The 16770-nt window shown below is 47.3% G+C and overlaps 1 protein-coding gene across 1 annotated transcript in view; it reads left to right on the top strand.

Annotated features, from left to right (window-relative positions):
* Positions 1 to 1114: 1114 nt before the first annotated feature.
* ovch2 (ovochymase 2) overlaps positions 1115 to 16770 on the top strand; it is a 116694-nt gene continuing 101038 nt past the window's right edge. Inside the window, 2 exon segments of the mRNA XM_086008346.1 lie at positions 1115 to 1314; positions 15321 to 15430. Coding sequence (XP_085864472.1) covers positions 1224 to 1314; positions 15321 to 15430 — 201 coding nt within the window. The 5' untranslated portion in view covers positions 1115 to 1223.

Genomic DNA, 16770 nt, shown 5'->3' with positions numbered 1-16770 from the left:
GGAGATATTATGACAGGTGACCAAAACCTTGGTCAAAGAGGGAGGTTTTAAGGAATGTCTTAAAGGAGGAGAGAGAGGCGGGGAGGCCCAGGCAGCTGAAGGCACGGCCGCCGATGGTGGAGTGATTAAAATCGGGGATTAAAAGGGTCTATATACATTTAACATTACCTCCTTACTTTTATATTCTATTGCAAACCTGTTATACTGAAACAAAAAAAACCGAAACTGTAAACTGTTCCCAAATGCAACCTGTAAATAGTATAACAAATGAGCTGGTGTACATATATATATATAAAAAAGGTAAAACACACACACACATATATATAGATGTGTATATATATCTTACACAGTGAGCTCCCACATGGAGCAGCTGAAGCAGAATAGAAAGGACATTGCATTTTATGTGTGTATATTAAATGTGTGTGTAGATTATTTGGAACACAGGAGGCTAAGGGGAGATTTAATTGAAGTGTATAAAATTATGAGGGGCCTAGATAGAGTGGATAGGAAGGACCTATTTCCCTCAGCAGAGAGGTCAATAACCAGGGGGCAGAGATTTAAAGTAATTGGTAGAAGGATTAGAGGGGATTTGAGGAGAGTGGTGGGGGTCTGGAACTCACTGCCTGAGAGGGTGGGAGAGGCAGAAACCCTCATCACATTTAAAAAGTACTTGGATATGCGCTTGAAGTGCCGTAACCTGCAGGGCTACGGACCAAGAGCTGGACAGTGGGATTAGGCTGGAGAGCTCTTTTCGGGCCAGTACAGACACGATGGGCCGAATGGCCTCCTTCTGTGCCATAGATTTCCATGATTCTATATATATACAGATATATGTACACACAGGTGGATGTCCTTTTCTGCTCCCCCTCTGTAACACTGACAAGACATTAGGCCGAGAGTTATTTACTCTTTTTATTACCTCGACCCCTGGGTAGTTGAAGTGTTTCAGCGAAGCCGTGTAAAGAGCAGCGGTGCGTTTTATGACTCCCTGTGCAACATTTGCGATGAATCAGCCACTGATATAAACCCCGTCCCCCCGGGGATGGCTCCACACTCTCGGTCAGTTACCACCGCTTAATATCACGGCCTGACCTGGTTAAACAGTAACCAGACACTTGCCGTCGGTGTCTCTGCTGTCCCACGCCGGTTCTAGAACAATACATTTGTTTCTCTCTCTCTCTAAGCGTTTCCACACTGGTCAAACATTCGGACCAGGAGCCAAGATGCGAGTGACTCCAGCCAGTCTCTGCTTCATTGGGCTGGTATTGTACTACAGCCCTTTCATTGACTCGAAGCCAATGCAGAGTCAGACAGGTAAGATTGCTCTAATTTCATTTCTATTCATCAAAATAAAGCAAATGGACTAATATTACTGTAAGCAATTAAAAAAAATAATGTACTCATAACCTAGGAATTGTTCTAGTGTCGGCCGTGGCTCAGTGGGCAGCAGACTTGTCTGAGTCAGAAGGTTGTGGGTTCAAAGTCCCCACTCCAGAGACTTCAGCACAAAAATCCAGGCTGACACTCCCAGTGGAGTGCTGCACTGTCGGAGGTGCCGTCTTTCGGATGAGACGTTAAACCGAGGCCCCGTCTGCCCTCTCAGGTGAACGTAAAAGATCCCATGGCCACTGTTTCGAAGAAGAGCAGGGGAGTTCTCCCCGGTGTCCTGGGGCCAATATTTATCCCTCAATCAACATCACAAAAACAGATTATCTGGTCATTATCACATTGCTGTTTGTGGCAGCTTGCTGTGCGCAAATTGTCTGCTGCGTTTCCTACATTACAACAGTGACTACACTTCAAAAAGTACTTCATTGGCTGTAAAGCGCTTTGGGACATCCTGAGGTGGTGAAAGGGGCTGGAGAAATGCAAGTCTTTCTTTTCTTTATTCCCCTGAAGGAGATTACTGAATCAGTTGGGCTTTTGCGACAACCCATAATTTACCAGATTTTGTTGAATCCTGTGCCACAACTTGCCGTGGTGGGATTCGATCTCACAACCTCTGGGTTGCTAGTCCAGCAACCATAACCACAAAGGTAGTTATGCTGAACCACAGAAGTTAGGAACAGGAGGAGGCCATTCAGGCCCTCAAACCTGTTCCACCATTCAATGGCTGATCTATAAGAAAGAAAGACTTGCATTTCTATAGCACCTTTCACGACCTCAGGACTTCCCAAAGTGCTTTACAGCCAATGAAGTACTTTCGAAGTGTAGTCACTGTTGTAATGTAGGAAACAGGGCAGCCAATTTGTGCACAGCAAGCTCCCACAAACAGCAATGTGATAATGACCAGATAATTTCTTTTAGTGATGTTGGTTGAGGGATAAATATTGGCCAGAACACCGGGGAGAACTCCCCTGCTCTTCTTCGAAATAGTGGCCGTGGGATCTCTTACGTCCACCTGAGAGAACAGACGGGGCCTCAGTGTAACGTCTCATCCGAAAGACGGCACCTCCGACAGTGCAGCACTCCCTCAGCACTGCACTGGAGTGTCAGCCTGGATTTTGTGCTCAAGTCTCTGGAGTGGGGACTTGAACCCACAACCTTCTGACTCAAAGGCGAGAGAGAGTGCTGCCCACTGAGCCACAGCTGACACTTTGCTCCAACTATCCGCCTTGGTTCCATAACAAAAATATGTATAAATCTATGATATGATTCTAATAACGATAAACTCTTAACATAGTCATATAATATTCCCATGTCCACTATTGACGCCATGGCGGTGAAATTCATCTTGACCGGCAGCGCCAAACAGGTGATGGCGAATTGGCCACCTGATTTACATTCCGTCAGATTTGACTTCAATTAAAAGAAATATCAGGCGGAGTTTAAAACGGGAGGCCAATTTGCTACTGCCTGTTTCGCGCTAATGGCCAAGGCATCTCACCCCCTACTAGCCTCGCCTGCGACTTTTTAATGTTCTTGGCACTGATATTTGTAACAGTGGGAGTACAAACTGTGCTACACAGGTGGAAAATGAATGACGTATGAGGAGAGATTGGGTCGATTGGGCTTATACTCGCTGGAGTTTAGAAGAATGAGAGGGGATTTCATTGAAACTTATAAAATTCTAACAGGACTAGACAGACTAGATGCAGGAAGGATGTTCTCGATGGCGGGGGAGTCCAGAACCAGGGGTCACAGTCTAAAGATAAGGGGTAAGCCATTTAGGACAGAGATGAGGAGGAATTTCTTCACCCAGAGAGTGGTGAACCTGTGGAATTCTCTACCACAGAAGGCAGTTGAGGCCAATTCATTAAATATATTCAAGAAGGAGTTAGATATATTTCTTCAGGCTAAAGGGATCAAGGGATATGGGGAGAAGCCAGGGACAGGGTACTGAATTTGGATGATCAGCCATGATCGCATTGAATGGCAGAGCAGGCTCGAGGGGCCGAATGGCCTACTCCTGCTCCTATCTTCTATGTTTCTATGTTTCTATGTAAAATATAAACCACAACAACAACATTCATTACTTCAATGATGGCAGACGACAACAACTTGCATTTATATAGCGCCTTTAACGTAGTAAAACCTCCTGAGGCACTTCACAGGATTGATTATCAAACAAAATTTAACACCAAGCCACATAAGGAGATATAAGGACAGGTAGATAGGTTTGAAGGACTGCCTTAAAGAAGGAGAGAGGGGTAGAGATGTTATGTTCATTAATAAATAGACATTCTTATTATGAACACAGCTAGCTTTTGCTAGTTACTTTATTGAGCCATGTGGACTTGGTACAGTATCTGTAGAGATGCAGCATTGTGCTCCTGTGTGCAGGCTGCCATCTTGACTGTTGCCTTGTGGGTAGCCTAGTGCCTCATGGGTAATGTAGTCTTAATATCATACAGCTGGGTAGTGTAGTCTTATACATACAGCTATATACAGCTCCACCTAGTGTCCACTATAGAATGACATGCTATTGATCACTGCATCCCCCTTTCTTTGAGGTTTAACAAAATCAATATCAATCAACTTTCAAGAAAACAATAAAGATAATATCAGTAACACTTTTGTTAGTGCTCTGTAAACATAAACATTTTCAAAGCTTTACATTGTTTTGGTGTTTCTGACATGTCTCACATTTGCCTATCATGTTCTCAATTTAAGTCTATCAGGCTCTTTTACTTCACGTGTGGATCTTCTCAACACGGGTAAGTCTGATGTGTCTTCATGAGATTGTTCTGGTGGTGAATGACAAGATGCAGTTGCGGCATTGTCATCAATCTGGTCTTGAATAGTCTCTTGTGTTTTTAGGAGGGAACGGCGGTTCCTCCTGAGAATCTGTCCTTCCTCAGTTCTAACAGTGTATGACCTTGGTCCTACTTCCTCAAGAACTGTAGCTTTCCTGTTCCATGCATCTGGATCCTCAATCCTGACAACATCATCCTTTGTCAATGGTTTTAGAGTTTTGGATGACTTGTCATAGTATGATTTCTGTTTCAGCTTTAACAGTTGAAGTCTCTGTCTCAGTTCCTCACTTTGCTGTTCTTTTGCACAGCAGGGTAGCGTGGTGCGCAACTTGCGACCCATTAGTAGTTCAGCAGGTGAAGAACCACAGTCTAAAGGTGAGGCTTGGTAGCTCAGCAGGGCGAGATAAGGATCAGACTTGCTTTCTGTCGCTTTCTTCAGTAGCTGCTTGAGAACTTGAACACCTTTCTCTGCCTTACCATTTGACTGAGCATACAAAGGACCGGATGTGATGTGCTGAAAGTCATAATGTGCTGCAAACTGTTACCACTCCTTACAGTTGAAGCATGGACCATTGTCGCTAACGGCAATCCTGGGAATTCCATGTCTGGCGAAGATGGATTTCACATGCATTATGACACTGCTTGCTGTGGTGCTTGAGAGCAGCGCCATTTCAGGATAGTTAGAATAGTAGTCAATCACTATTAGATGGTCTTTGCCATTTAAATGAAAAAGGTCCATACCAACCTTTTGCCATGCTGCTGTTGGTATGTCAGCTACTATCATTGGTTCCTTTGCTTGTTTGTTTTGGTGTTTCTGACATGTCTCACATTTGCCTATCATGTTCTCAATGTCCTTATTTATGCCAGGCCAATAAACAGTGTCTCTTGCTCTCCTTTTGCATTTTTCAATTCTGAGGTGTCCCTCATGAATCCTTTGGAGCATGTCTTGACGTAGAGCCTGTGGAATGACTATTCTGTTCTGTTTTAGTAATAGTCCACTTGCGACACTCAATTCTGACCTTATTTGAAAATATTTTGGACAGGAACCTTTTGGCCAACCATGATGAATGTTCTCTATTACTGTTTGTAATACTGTATCTTTTACTGTTTCTTCTGCTATTTGCTTTGATTTTGTGTCTGACACGGGCAGCGCAGCAGTGACCATACTCACATGAACATCCACGTCTCCTTTAGTAGAGCTCACATGACTCATTGTGGGTGCTCGGGATAGTGCATCTGCTAACACTATGTATTTGCCTGGTGTGTAGATCAGTTCAAAGTCATATCTTTGCAGCTTCATCATGAGTTGTTGAATCCTTGGAGACATCTCATTCAGGTTTTTTTTTATGATGGCAACCAGAGGGCTGTGGTCTGTCTCACCTGTGAAGGTGGGAAGTCCATATATGTAGCCATGAAACTTTTCTAGTCCAACTACCAAGCCTAGACATTCCTTTTCAATCTGGGCGTATCGACACTCAGTATCAGTCATAGACCTGGAGGCATAGGCAACAGGCTTCCAATCTTCACCCTCTGCTTGTAGCAAGACCGCACCTAGGCCATCTTTTGATGCATCCGTTGACACTTTGATTCTTTTGGTTGGGTCAAAGAAGGTGAGTACAGGTGTGGTTGTCAGCACTGTTTTGAGGTTCATCCACTCTTATTCATGTCTTTCTGTCCATGCGAACTCATTTGTTTTATGTAGCAGGTCTCACAGACAGGCTGTCTTGGCTGACAAGTTAGGAATGAACTTTCCAATGAAGTTTATCATCCCCATGATGCGTAGCACTCCTTTTTTGTCAGTGGGCCGGGGCATTTTGAGTATGGCGTTTACTTTTTCCATATCTGGCTCTATTCCTTTACCAGATAGATTATCTCCTAGGAAAGTGACTTCCTGGACGCCAAACTGACACTTGGCTTTGTTGAGCTTCAGTCCATTCCGGCGTATGCTCTGTAGCACTTTAGTTAGTCTCTCATTGTGTTCTTTCAGTGTGGAGCCCCAGATGATGATGTCATCAATATAGACCCGAACTCCTTCCAGACCTTCAATTATGTGTTCCATCGCTCTATGAAAGATTTCAGATGCAGATATTATCCCGAAAGGCACTCTGAGGAAACAATACCTGCCAAATGGTATGTTGAAGGTACAGTATTTGGTGCTCTCTTCATCCAGTTTTAGTTGCCAAAATCCTTGTGAGGCATCGAGCTTTGTAAAGTATCTGGCATCTGACATTTCACTGGTGATTTCTTCTCGCTTGGGAATCTGGTAGTGTTCACGTTTTATGTTTGCATTTAAGTCCTTTGGATCCATGCATATTCTTAGATCATTGTTCTTTTTCTTTACACATACCATGGAGTTAACCCAGTCTGTTGGCTCTTCGACTTTCCTGATGACTCCTAGTGTGGTCATTCTGTCCAGTTCATTCTTGAGCCGGTCACGCAGGGGTGCTGGAACTCTTCGTGGAGCATGTACCACTGGCTGAGCATCCTGCTTTAGCTGGACCTTGTAAGTGAATGGTAGAACTCCAAATCCTTTGAACACATCCTGGAAATTATTCACTACAGAATCCACCGAGTCATCTGGTCTGCTTATGGCACAGTTTATACGGTAGACTCTTTTGACCAGTTCTAAGTCCTCACAAGCTTTGTCACCCAGTAGTGAATCAAGCCTTTCAGCCACAACAGAAAACATGAGATGATGCACTTTGTCTTTGACTGTCACTTTAAGTCTGCATACACCTAAGTATCTATTTTCTGTCCATTATAGTCCTTCAGTAGTACTGACTTTTTCTGTATTTTGGGCTTTTCTTTCATATTGTTAATGTCACTCATACTGATTAAGTTTGCTTTTGCACCAGTGTCCAGTTTCAATGTAACTAATGCTCCATTTATCTGCAGTGGGATCATCGATTTGTCCTCTTTTACTGCATTAACTTTATGTTCAGCATTGTCTATTTCTGAGGGCTGCACATTTTCTGTATCTTTTTTGATATCGTCACATGACACCATTCCTACAAAAAATGTCTCACTTAAATCAGTGTCCTCAATCACATTAACTCATTGCCCTTTCGTCGTTTTTACTTTTGAAAAGCATTGTTTGGCAAAGTGATTCTTTCCATTACACTTTGTGCACATTTTTCCAAATGCTGGGCATTGTCTTAACTGGTGTTTGTAACCACAGCATTTACAATTAAAAATTTCATCCTCCGATTGCTTTTCATTTCTGTTCTGCCCACGTTTCTTCCCCTTGTAGGACACAGCACCGACAGCAGCACTTACTACAATCGCATCGTTATTGATTTCACTGAAAGTCTTCGCATGCTTTTGAGCTAGCTCGCTGGCTTTGCATATTGTCACAGCATTTTCCAATGTTAGTTCGGTTTCTCTCAACAGACGTTCCCTGTCTTTTTTATCGTGAATACCAAACACAATCTGGTCACGAATCATGGATGCTTTGAGCTCAGAGAAATTACAAGTCTGTGCTTTCAGTTTCAGATCAGTTATAAAGCTATCAAAAGTCTCATTTTGTTGCTGTGTCCGAGAACAGAAGATGTATCTTTCATACGTCTCATTCTTTTTGGGAGAACAAGGTGCATCAAATTTCTGTAGCACATCGTCTAATTTGTCTCTGTTCTCCGCTGGATTAAATACAAATGTATTAAATACCTCTATCGCGTGTGGGCCTGCAACCGTAAGCAGCAATGCTATCTTCCTTGCGTCTGGCTTCGTACCGAATCCGATGGCTGCAATGTAGAGTTCGAATTGCTGTTTAAAAGTCTGCCAATTGTAGTCGATTTTTTCTGTGAGTTTCAAACGCTCTGGTGTCTTCAAATTCTCCATGTCGCTTTTCACAATTTTCAGCAGATCTTCACCACCCTGGTACCATGTTATGTTCATTAATAAATAGACATTCTTATTATGAACACTTTTGCTAGTTACTTTATTGAGCCATGTGGACTTGGTACAGTATCTGTAGAGATGCAGCATTGTGCTCCTGTGTGCAGGCTGCCATCTTGACTGTTGCCTTGTGGGTAGCCTAGTGCCTCATGGGTAATGTAGTCTTAATATCATACAGCTGGGTAGTGTAGTCTTATACATACAGCTATATATAGCTCCACCTAGTGTCCACTATAGAATGACATGCTATTGATCACTACAAGAGAGAGGCGGTGAGGTTTAGGGAGGGAATTCCAGAGCTTAGGGCCCAGGCAGCTGAAGGCACGGCTGCCAATGGTGGAGCGATTAAAATCGGGGGATGCGCAAGAGGCCGGAATTGGAGTATCGCAGAGATCTCGGAGGGTGTTGTACAGCTGGAGGAGGTGACAGAGAGAGGGAGGGGCGAGGCCATGTAAGGATTTGGAAACAAGGATGGGAATTTTAAAATCGAGGCGTTGCCGGACCGGGAGTCAATGTAGGTCAGCGAGCACAGGGGGTGATGAGTGAACGGGATTCAGTGCGAGTTAGGACACGGGGCAGTGAGCACAGGGGGTGATGGGTGAACGGGACTGGGTGTGAGTTAGGACACGGGGCAGTGAGCACAGGGGGTGATGGGTGAACGGGACTGGGTGTGAGTTAGGACACGGGGCAGTGAGCACAGGGGGTGATGGGTGAACGGGACTGGGTGTGAGTTAGGACACGGGGCAGTGAGCACAGGGGGTGATGGGTGAACGGGACTGGGTGTGAGTTAGGACACGGGGCAGTGAGCACAAGGGGTGATGGGTGAACGGGACTGGGTGTGAGTTAGGACACGGGGCAGTGAGCACAGGGGGTGAGGGGTGAACGGGACTGGGTGTGAGTTAGGACACGGGGCAGTGAGCACAGGGCGTGATGGGTGAATGGGACTGGGTGTGAGTTAGGACACGGGGCAGTGAGCACAGGGGGTGATGGGTGAACGGGACTCGGTGTGAGTTAGGACACGGGGCAGTGAGCACAGGGGGTGATGGGTGAACGGGACTGGGTGTGAGTTAGGACACGGGGCAGTGAGCACAGGGGGTGATGGGTGAACGGGACTTGGTGTGAGTTAGGACACGGGGCAGTGAGCACAGGGGGTGATGGGTGAACGGGACTGGGTGTGAGTTAGGACACGGGGCAGTGAGCACAGGGGGTGATGGGTGAATGGGACTCGGTGTGAGTTAGGACACGGGGCAGTGAGCACAGGGGGTGATGGGTGAACGGGACTGGGTGTGAGTTAGGACACGGGGCAGTGAGCACAGGGGGTGATGGGTGAATGGGACTCGGTGTGAGTTAGGACACGGGGCAGTGAGCACAGGGGGTGATGGGTGAACGGGACTCGGTGTGAGTTAGGACACGGGGCAGCAGAGTTTTAGATGAGGTCAAGTTTACAGAGAGTGGCGGAGAGGCGACCAAGCGATGGGCGTCAAACCCTCAGTCACAGCGATCCGTAGGAAGTGCAAACCCTGGCCGATTTCGACCTGCGAATCTTAGTACAGCTTCTGATTGACTCTGTCACATCTTTTTCTTTCGACAAACCAGCAGGAATCCACAATGTTTATTGTGCATCATTGCTTTCCTGTCCTTTTTGTAAACAATGCTCGGAAAGAGAGATGTTTAAATTACAGCCCGTTGGGCAGACGGTGCCCACGAGAACCAACTGTTGCCTGATGAAGTCTCGATGCCTCAAAGCTCTTCCAGTCCACTTAGAAAGGACAGCAGCAAATTCAAACACTTATTTGTAACTTAGCTTGAGGATGTGGGCGGCGTGGGGGTGCGGGGGGGAAAGGTGCTTTTATGTTGATTCCTAAGGTGGGGGGCGGCAACAGGGCGCAAAGCAACTAATGCCCGGGCGCAGTGCTGCTAATGCCTCCCACGAAATTCAGCGGGAGGTTAGCGGCGGCGGTAGCCCGTAGCACCCCACGGCGCTGCGCCTCCAGCGATGACGTCATCGCCGTGCGCAGCACCCCGCTGGTGGCCCGGCCGCAAACATGGCTCGCGCCCCCTGACCTCCCACCTACGCTGTGTCCGACAGGGTCAGGGGGGCGTTCTCGTGGCCGGGGCGGCGATAATTGAAGGGCAGGTGCCGGGAGGGCATTTTTTTTTTGTGGGCCGCCTGCCAGCACCCGCCCCCTCTGGCCTCCTCCTGCGGGGGTGCCGGCCGCAATCGGGCACTTCTCTTGCGCACCGGGCTGTTTTCCCGGCACTCTGCTCCCCGGTGGCCCAGCAGGGCCCGGGGGTGCGCGCTGCGCTAGGCCCCTCCCATTTAATCAGGGGAGGGAGGCCTGCAGTACCACGGTGCTACGTGCCAACGCACATGGGGCTGCTGCACATAGCGCCGCGATATTCAATGGGAGCACCCTAAGAGGGAGGGGGCGCGCTTCCAGTAGCCCCCCGCCTCCTGCTTGGGGCGCTACCATTGAATTTCGCGTGCGGGGGCGCTAACAGTTTTGTGGTGCTTTCGCCCCAAAGGGGGTGTGAGCCAATGTTTGCCCCCCTGGTGTTTAGTGCTTTGTGTTATGGGGGAAATTTTAACCCTACACGCTCAGCAGAAAGCGGGCGGGCAGGTAGTTAAAATCGCCCTGGGCTCTCACCTGTCCGAAGGCCGCCGCGATCGCAACACCTGCAATTTTAACCCTGCTCTCCTGAGCAGGCAGCAAGGACAGGCGCCCGGAGCCAACGGGGTCCTTCTTTACATTTGTCTGTTGCGGCCCGATGACATCATTGAGACCCGACTGTAATTTTAACTCAGGCCTGAGCGGGGAATCCACCTGGAGTTAAAATCGGGGCCGTGGATGGTGCTCTAAACACTATTAAAGCAACTTTTATTTGGAAACCTGTTTTGATTTATTTTCGGATAGACCAGTGTCCGTGGATTGTCTCTGCCATTCACACTTCCAAACCCCTTATACCGGCGGCTGATGTGTGTCATTCTACAGTACAGAAGGAGGCCATTTAGCCCATTGCCCCTATTCTGGCTCTCTGAAAGTGCTATCTATTTAGTCCTATGCCGCACCATTTCCCTATTATGCACAATTTCACAGAATGTGGAACAGCCCATTCGGCCCAACTAGTCTAGGCTTGTGTTTATGCTCCACACGAACCTTCTCCCACCCTACGGAAGGGTCGAGAACCAGAGGTCACAGATTTAAGGTGATTGGCAGAAGGTCCAGAGGCGGCATGAGGAAAAACTTTTTTACGCAGCGAGTGGTTAGGATCTGGAATGCGCTGCCCGAAAGGGTGGTGGAGGCAGATTCAATCGTGGCTATCAAAAGGGAATTGGATAAGTACCTGAAGGAAAAAAATTGCTGGGCTACGGGGAAAGGGCGGGGGAGTGGGACTAGCTGAAGTGCTCTTGCAGAGAGCCGGCACGGGCTCGACGGGCCGAATGGCCTCCTTCTGTGCTGTAACCATTCTATCATTCTATGATTCTATGATTCTACTTTGTCTTATCAACTTGTCCTGCCACCTTCAAAGATTTGTGTACATGCACCCCCAGGTCTCTCTGTTCCTGCACTCCCAGATCTCTCTGTTCCTGTACCATTTATAGGAAACTTTCGATTTACCGGCACCTAAATAACCGGAAATCTCGGTTAACCGGCAAAATTCAGGAGTAGGTTCAGGTAAGTTTTACCTCATATTGTCCTTGCCTTCCTCGATCTGTTGCTGTGCAAGGGTGTGGCTGCAGCTGTTGCTAAGCTACAGAGACGCTTGGAACTTGTGGCCATTGTTCTGCACCTGTTGCTAAGCAACAGGGTTTGTTGCTTTATACAGAGCTCTCAGCTCTCCGTATCTTTTACTATAGCTCTCGGTTATCCGGAATTTTTGATGAACCGGGCACCACGTTGGTCCCGTCGGTGCCGGATAAAAAAAAGTTTTCTGTAGTTGCTATTGCCTCTCCTCATTCTTCCGACCAAAAGTTTGTTCTTTCTTTAAGGAAACATATGAGCAGGTGTCAGATCACAATCTGGAGTAATGCTTAAAAGAATGACTCATTAAAAACACATTCTAATAAATGATCCTCCCTGAAGCTCCAATAGGATCAAGATACGAGCGCAGCCCTCTCTCTAAAACGTGTACCCTTGATTGGTAGGTACTGTATTAGGAAAGAAGAATTAGGAGCAGGAGTCGGCCATTTGGCCCATCGAGCCTGCTCCGCCATTCAATAAGATCAGGGCTGATCTTTGACCTCAACTCCACTTTCCCGCCTGATCCCCATATCCCTCAATTCCCCGAGAGTCCAAAAATCTATCGATCTCAGCCTTGAATATACTCAACGATTCAGCATCCACAGCCCTCTGGGGCAGAGAATTCTAAAGATTCACAACCCTCTGAGTGAAGAAATTCCTTTTCATCTCAGTCCTCAATGGCCGACCCCTTATCCTGAGACTGTGATCCATAGTTCTAGACTCCCCAGCCAGGGGGAAACAACCTCTCAGCATCTACCCTGTCAATCCCCTTCAGAATCTTAGGTTTCAATGCGATCACCTGAAACACACCTCTTACTACAAGTTCTGGATGATAGGGATTATATGGAACAGATCAGACTCGGACACCCATTTGAGCTCAACCGTATTGTGTTTAATAGGATTAACAATAACACTCGTAACAGTACAAATCAATACCACCCTGGCTTGTCCAACAAGCCATACAGTGCTAAATTACCACGGTCTAATAAAAGAACCCTCCCGTGAAATAAACTAACACAGGACCCCAGCATTAAACCCCTCTAAGGTTTGGTTGGGACTTACAATCACCCCCTCACACAGCTAAGTGGTCTTGTGGATGTGTAGGCACAGGCAATATGCTCACGCCGATTGCCCGTTGTCTTGCTTGCAGCTTCTTCCTGTCCGTCTCGCTCCTGGTTCCGTACCGCCGACGCGGTATCCAAGTTCCAGTTTGAGTCGAGGTCCGTTGATGAGGGATGAAGAGCAGCGCTCAGCTTCTGGCGGTGTTCCGTCGAGCCGAGCCCCACTCGGGAGACTCGCCGAGGAGAAGAGAGAGAGAGAGCAGCCCCTGAACGGCCCCTGATATAACCAAAACTCATCGCCTTTTCCTCCCGCCAATACTGATCGATGTATTGACTCAGGTGATCTGTCTGGACCCTCCTGTGGCCTGGAGTAACTCATGACCTTTGAAATCTTTGTGAAAAATTATATTCCGTTTCCCCGCTCCCAGGCCTGGCACCTGGAGAGACGATGAGTGCTGATTACTGGATGTCTGTTGTTTCCTGAGTTGATGGCCCCCATTAGCAGGTGCTTGACTAATCTACTGGAATTTTTTGAGAATGTAACTGGTAAAGTAGATAAGGGAGAACTAGTGGATGTGGTGTATTTGGACTTTCAGAAGGCTTTCGATAAGGTCCCGCATAAGAGATTAGTGTGTAAAGTTAGGGCACATGGGATTGGGGGCAAGGTATTGACTTGGATAGAGAACTGGTTGGCAGACAGAAAGCAAAGAGTTGGAATAAACGGGTCTTTTTCCGAGTGGCAGGCAGGTACTGCAGGGATCGGTCCTTGGACTCCAGCTATTCACAATATATATTAATGATCTAGACAAGGGAACTAGATGTAATATCTTCAAATTTGCAGATGACACAAAGCTGGGTGGGCGTCTGTGCTGAGAGGAGGATGCCGAGAAACTCCAGGATGATTTGGACAGGTTGGGTGATTGGGCAGAAGCATGGCAGATGCAATATAATGTGGATAAATGTGAGGTTATCCACTTTAGTGGCAAAAACAGGAAGGCAGATTATTATCTGAATGGCAATAGATTGGGAGAAGGGGAAGTGCAACGAGACCCGGGTGTCCTTGTGCACCAGTCGTTGAAGGTAAGCATGCAGGTGCAGCAGGCGGCTAAGAAGGCAAATGGTATGTTGGCCTTTGTAGCGAGAGGGTTTGAGTACAGGAACAAGGATGTCTTGCTGCAGTTGTACAGGGCCTTGGTGAGACCATATTTTGAGTATTTGTGCAGTTTTGGTCACCTTATCTGAGGAAGGATGTTCTTGCCATGGAAGGAGTGCAGCGAAGATTCACCAGGCTGATACCTGGGATGGCAGGAATGACGTATGAGGAGAGATTGGGTCGATTGGGCTTGTACTCGCTGGAGTTTAGAAGAATGAGAGGGGATCTCATTGAAACTTATAAAATTCTGACAGGACTGGACAGACTAGATGCAGGAAGGATGTTCCCGATGGTCGGGGAGTCCAGAACCAGGGGTAACAGTCTAAGGATAAGGGGTAGGCCATTTAGGACAGAAATGAGGAGGAATTTCTTCACCCAGAGCGTGGTGAACCTGTGGAATTCTCTACCACAGAAGGCAGTTGAGGCCAATTCATTAAATATATTCAAGAAGGAGTTGGATATATTTCTTAAGGCTAAAGGGATCAAGGGGTATGGGGAGAAAGCAGGGACAGGGTACTGAATTTGGATGATCAGCCATGATCGCATTGAATGGTGGAACAGGCTCGAGGGGCCGAATGGCCTACTCCTGCTCCTATCTTCTATGTTTCTATGTAATGGGTTTCAATCTCAAACCGAACTGGCTTATCTCCTGGAAGACAATGGCCTGGCCATCTCCTGCCTTCCACCAGTTTCGGTTAGGACTGTGCTTTATTGATGTGAGGGCACAGTGTCTCTGAGTTACCTCTTGGGGTATTGTTCCCAGTAATCATGTTAGATGGTGATGATGTCAGTCGGCCTGGGTTCCCTGCCACCCAGCCTGTCCGTGTGAAATGGCCGTTTGCATATGAATGCACCTTAGTCAGGTTAACCTGGCCTATTCCCTAAGCCACTCCCACAAGCTTGCCCAACAGTACAGTTCTGTCTTGGGGTTTTGGATATAAAATATGATTCATAAAAATGGCCAGAAATCTGGTGCTACACACCTCTCATTCTTCTAAACTCCAGAGAGTATCGGCATTGTATAATATAAGAGTATTGACAGTACATCATGTGTGTGTGTTACATTCCTCTGGTTATAACTTTAACGGAGCCATTAATCTGTTTATAATAAATGGGCTAATATCACCATTAAAATATCAGGGAGAGGAATGCCGTACAAACGTGTTTCGTGGTTGCCCGCTAACACCATCATTGGTAGCCTAGAGTTCCACCAAATTTCGAATGGGAGAAGAACCCAATTGAAATTAACTTTCTTATCTGTTCCTTGTCTAAGTTCCCAAGTGTGGCGTTCGTCCCGAGCAGGGAGGGGTCCCGTACTGGCTGAGATTGTGGAATCGTATTGTCGGGGGCAAGGAGTCAGAGCCTGGAGCACACCCTTGGCAGGTAGAGTACTCCAAGTCCCAGGGCGTGTTCACGACGCGGTTGGTGAATCCCATGGGATATAACCGTGATAATGTGGGTATTGTTCCGAACCAACTGGCTGAATCTGAATCAACAACTGCTGGCTGAGGTATCAAGAGAGGCTCTTAACAGCTGCAGGTAAAATGATTATACAGTCACTAGACCCGTGACCCAGTACTTAAAAAGGAATGTTTCCAGCCACGGAGCTACCATCCAATCAATTTGCTTAGGGGTGCTGAATTATTGCTAACAAGACATCTACATGTTAGAAAAGAGGGTATTGGGATCAAACATGAAGGAAGAAAGACTTAGGAACAGGAGGAGGCCATTCAGCCCCTCAAACCTGTTCCACCATTGACGGGCTGATCTGTAAGAAAGAAAGACTTGCATTTCTATAGCGCCTTTCACGACCTCAGGGTGTCCCAAAGCGCTTTACAGCCAATGAAGTACTTTTTGAAGTGTAGTCACTGTTGTAATGTAGGAAACGCGGCAGCCAATTTGCGCACAGCAAGCTCCCACAAACAGCAATGTGATAATGACCAGATGAATTGTTTTAGATGTTGGTTGAAGGATAAATATTGGCCAGGACACCGGGGAGAACTCCCCTGCTCTCCTTCGAAATGGTGCCATGGGATCTTTTACGTCAACCTGAGAGAGCAGACGGGGCCTCGGTTTAACGTCTCATCCGAAAGACGGCACCTCCGACAGTGCAGCACTCCCTCAGTACTGCTCTGGAGTGTCAGCCTGGATTTTTGTGCTCACGTCTCAGGAGTGGGACTATGAACCCCCGACCTTCTGACTCAGAGGTGAGAGCGCTACCAACTGATCCATGGCTGATATATAGGTTAGACATCAGAGGAAAGTTAGAGAAGGTTAAGGTTTACAGGCTAGAAAGAAGGCCGTTGAAGCAAGGGCGGAAGTCGACCATTCGGCCCATTGAACTTGCTCCTGCTATCCTGTTAGCAATGGACACTATCTTTTTAATCCCCTATTGCTGATGATACAAAGATAGGTAGAAAGCAAGTTGTGAGGAGGACACAAAGGGCTCGATTTTCCAAGCCCCGAGGAGGCGGGTTTGGAGGCTGGAGTGGTGGGAAAATTGCAGAATCGGGGGGCAGGAACCCATCCCGCCCCCAACCCGCCTCCGTCCAGGAGGCGGGTATCCGACCTGTGCTGGGAGCCGCCTCCCCGAGGCGGGAAGGGGATTAGTGCCAATTAACTGCCTGTTAACAGGTAGTTAACAGGTAGTTTTTTGCCTAATCCCTATTTTTAGCCCTGAAGTGTGGGCTGTCCGACAGTTCTGAACCTCGCCAGGGTCAGCG

The sequence above is a fragment of the Somniosus microcephalus genome, chromosome 15 (genome assembly GCF_052327205.1).
Source record: "Somniosus microcephalus isolate GS21.2 chromosome 15, FLI_Smic_1.0, whole genome shotgun sequence".
In the NCBI taxonomy this organism is placed as follows: domain Eukaryota; kingdom Metazoa; phylum Chordata; class Chondrichthyes; order Squaliformes; family Somniosidae; genus Somniosus; species Somniosus microcephalus.
This window is presented reverse-complemented; position numbering and strand designations above follow the sequence as displayed.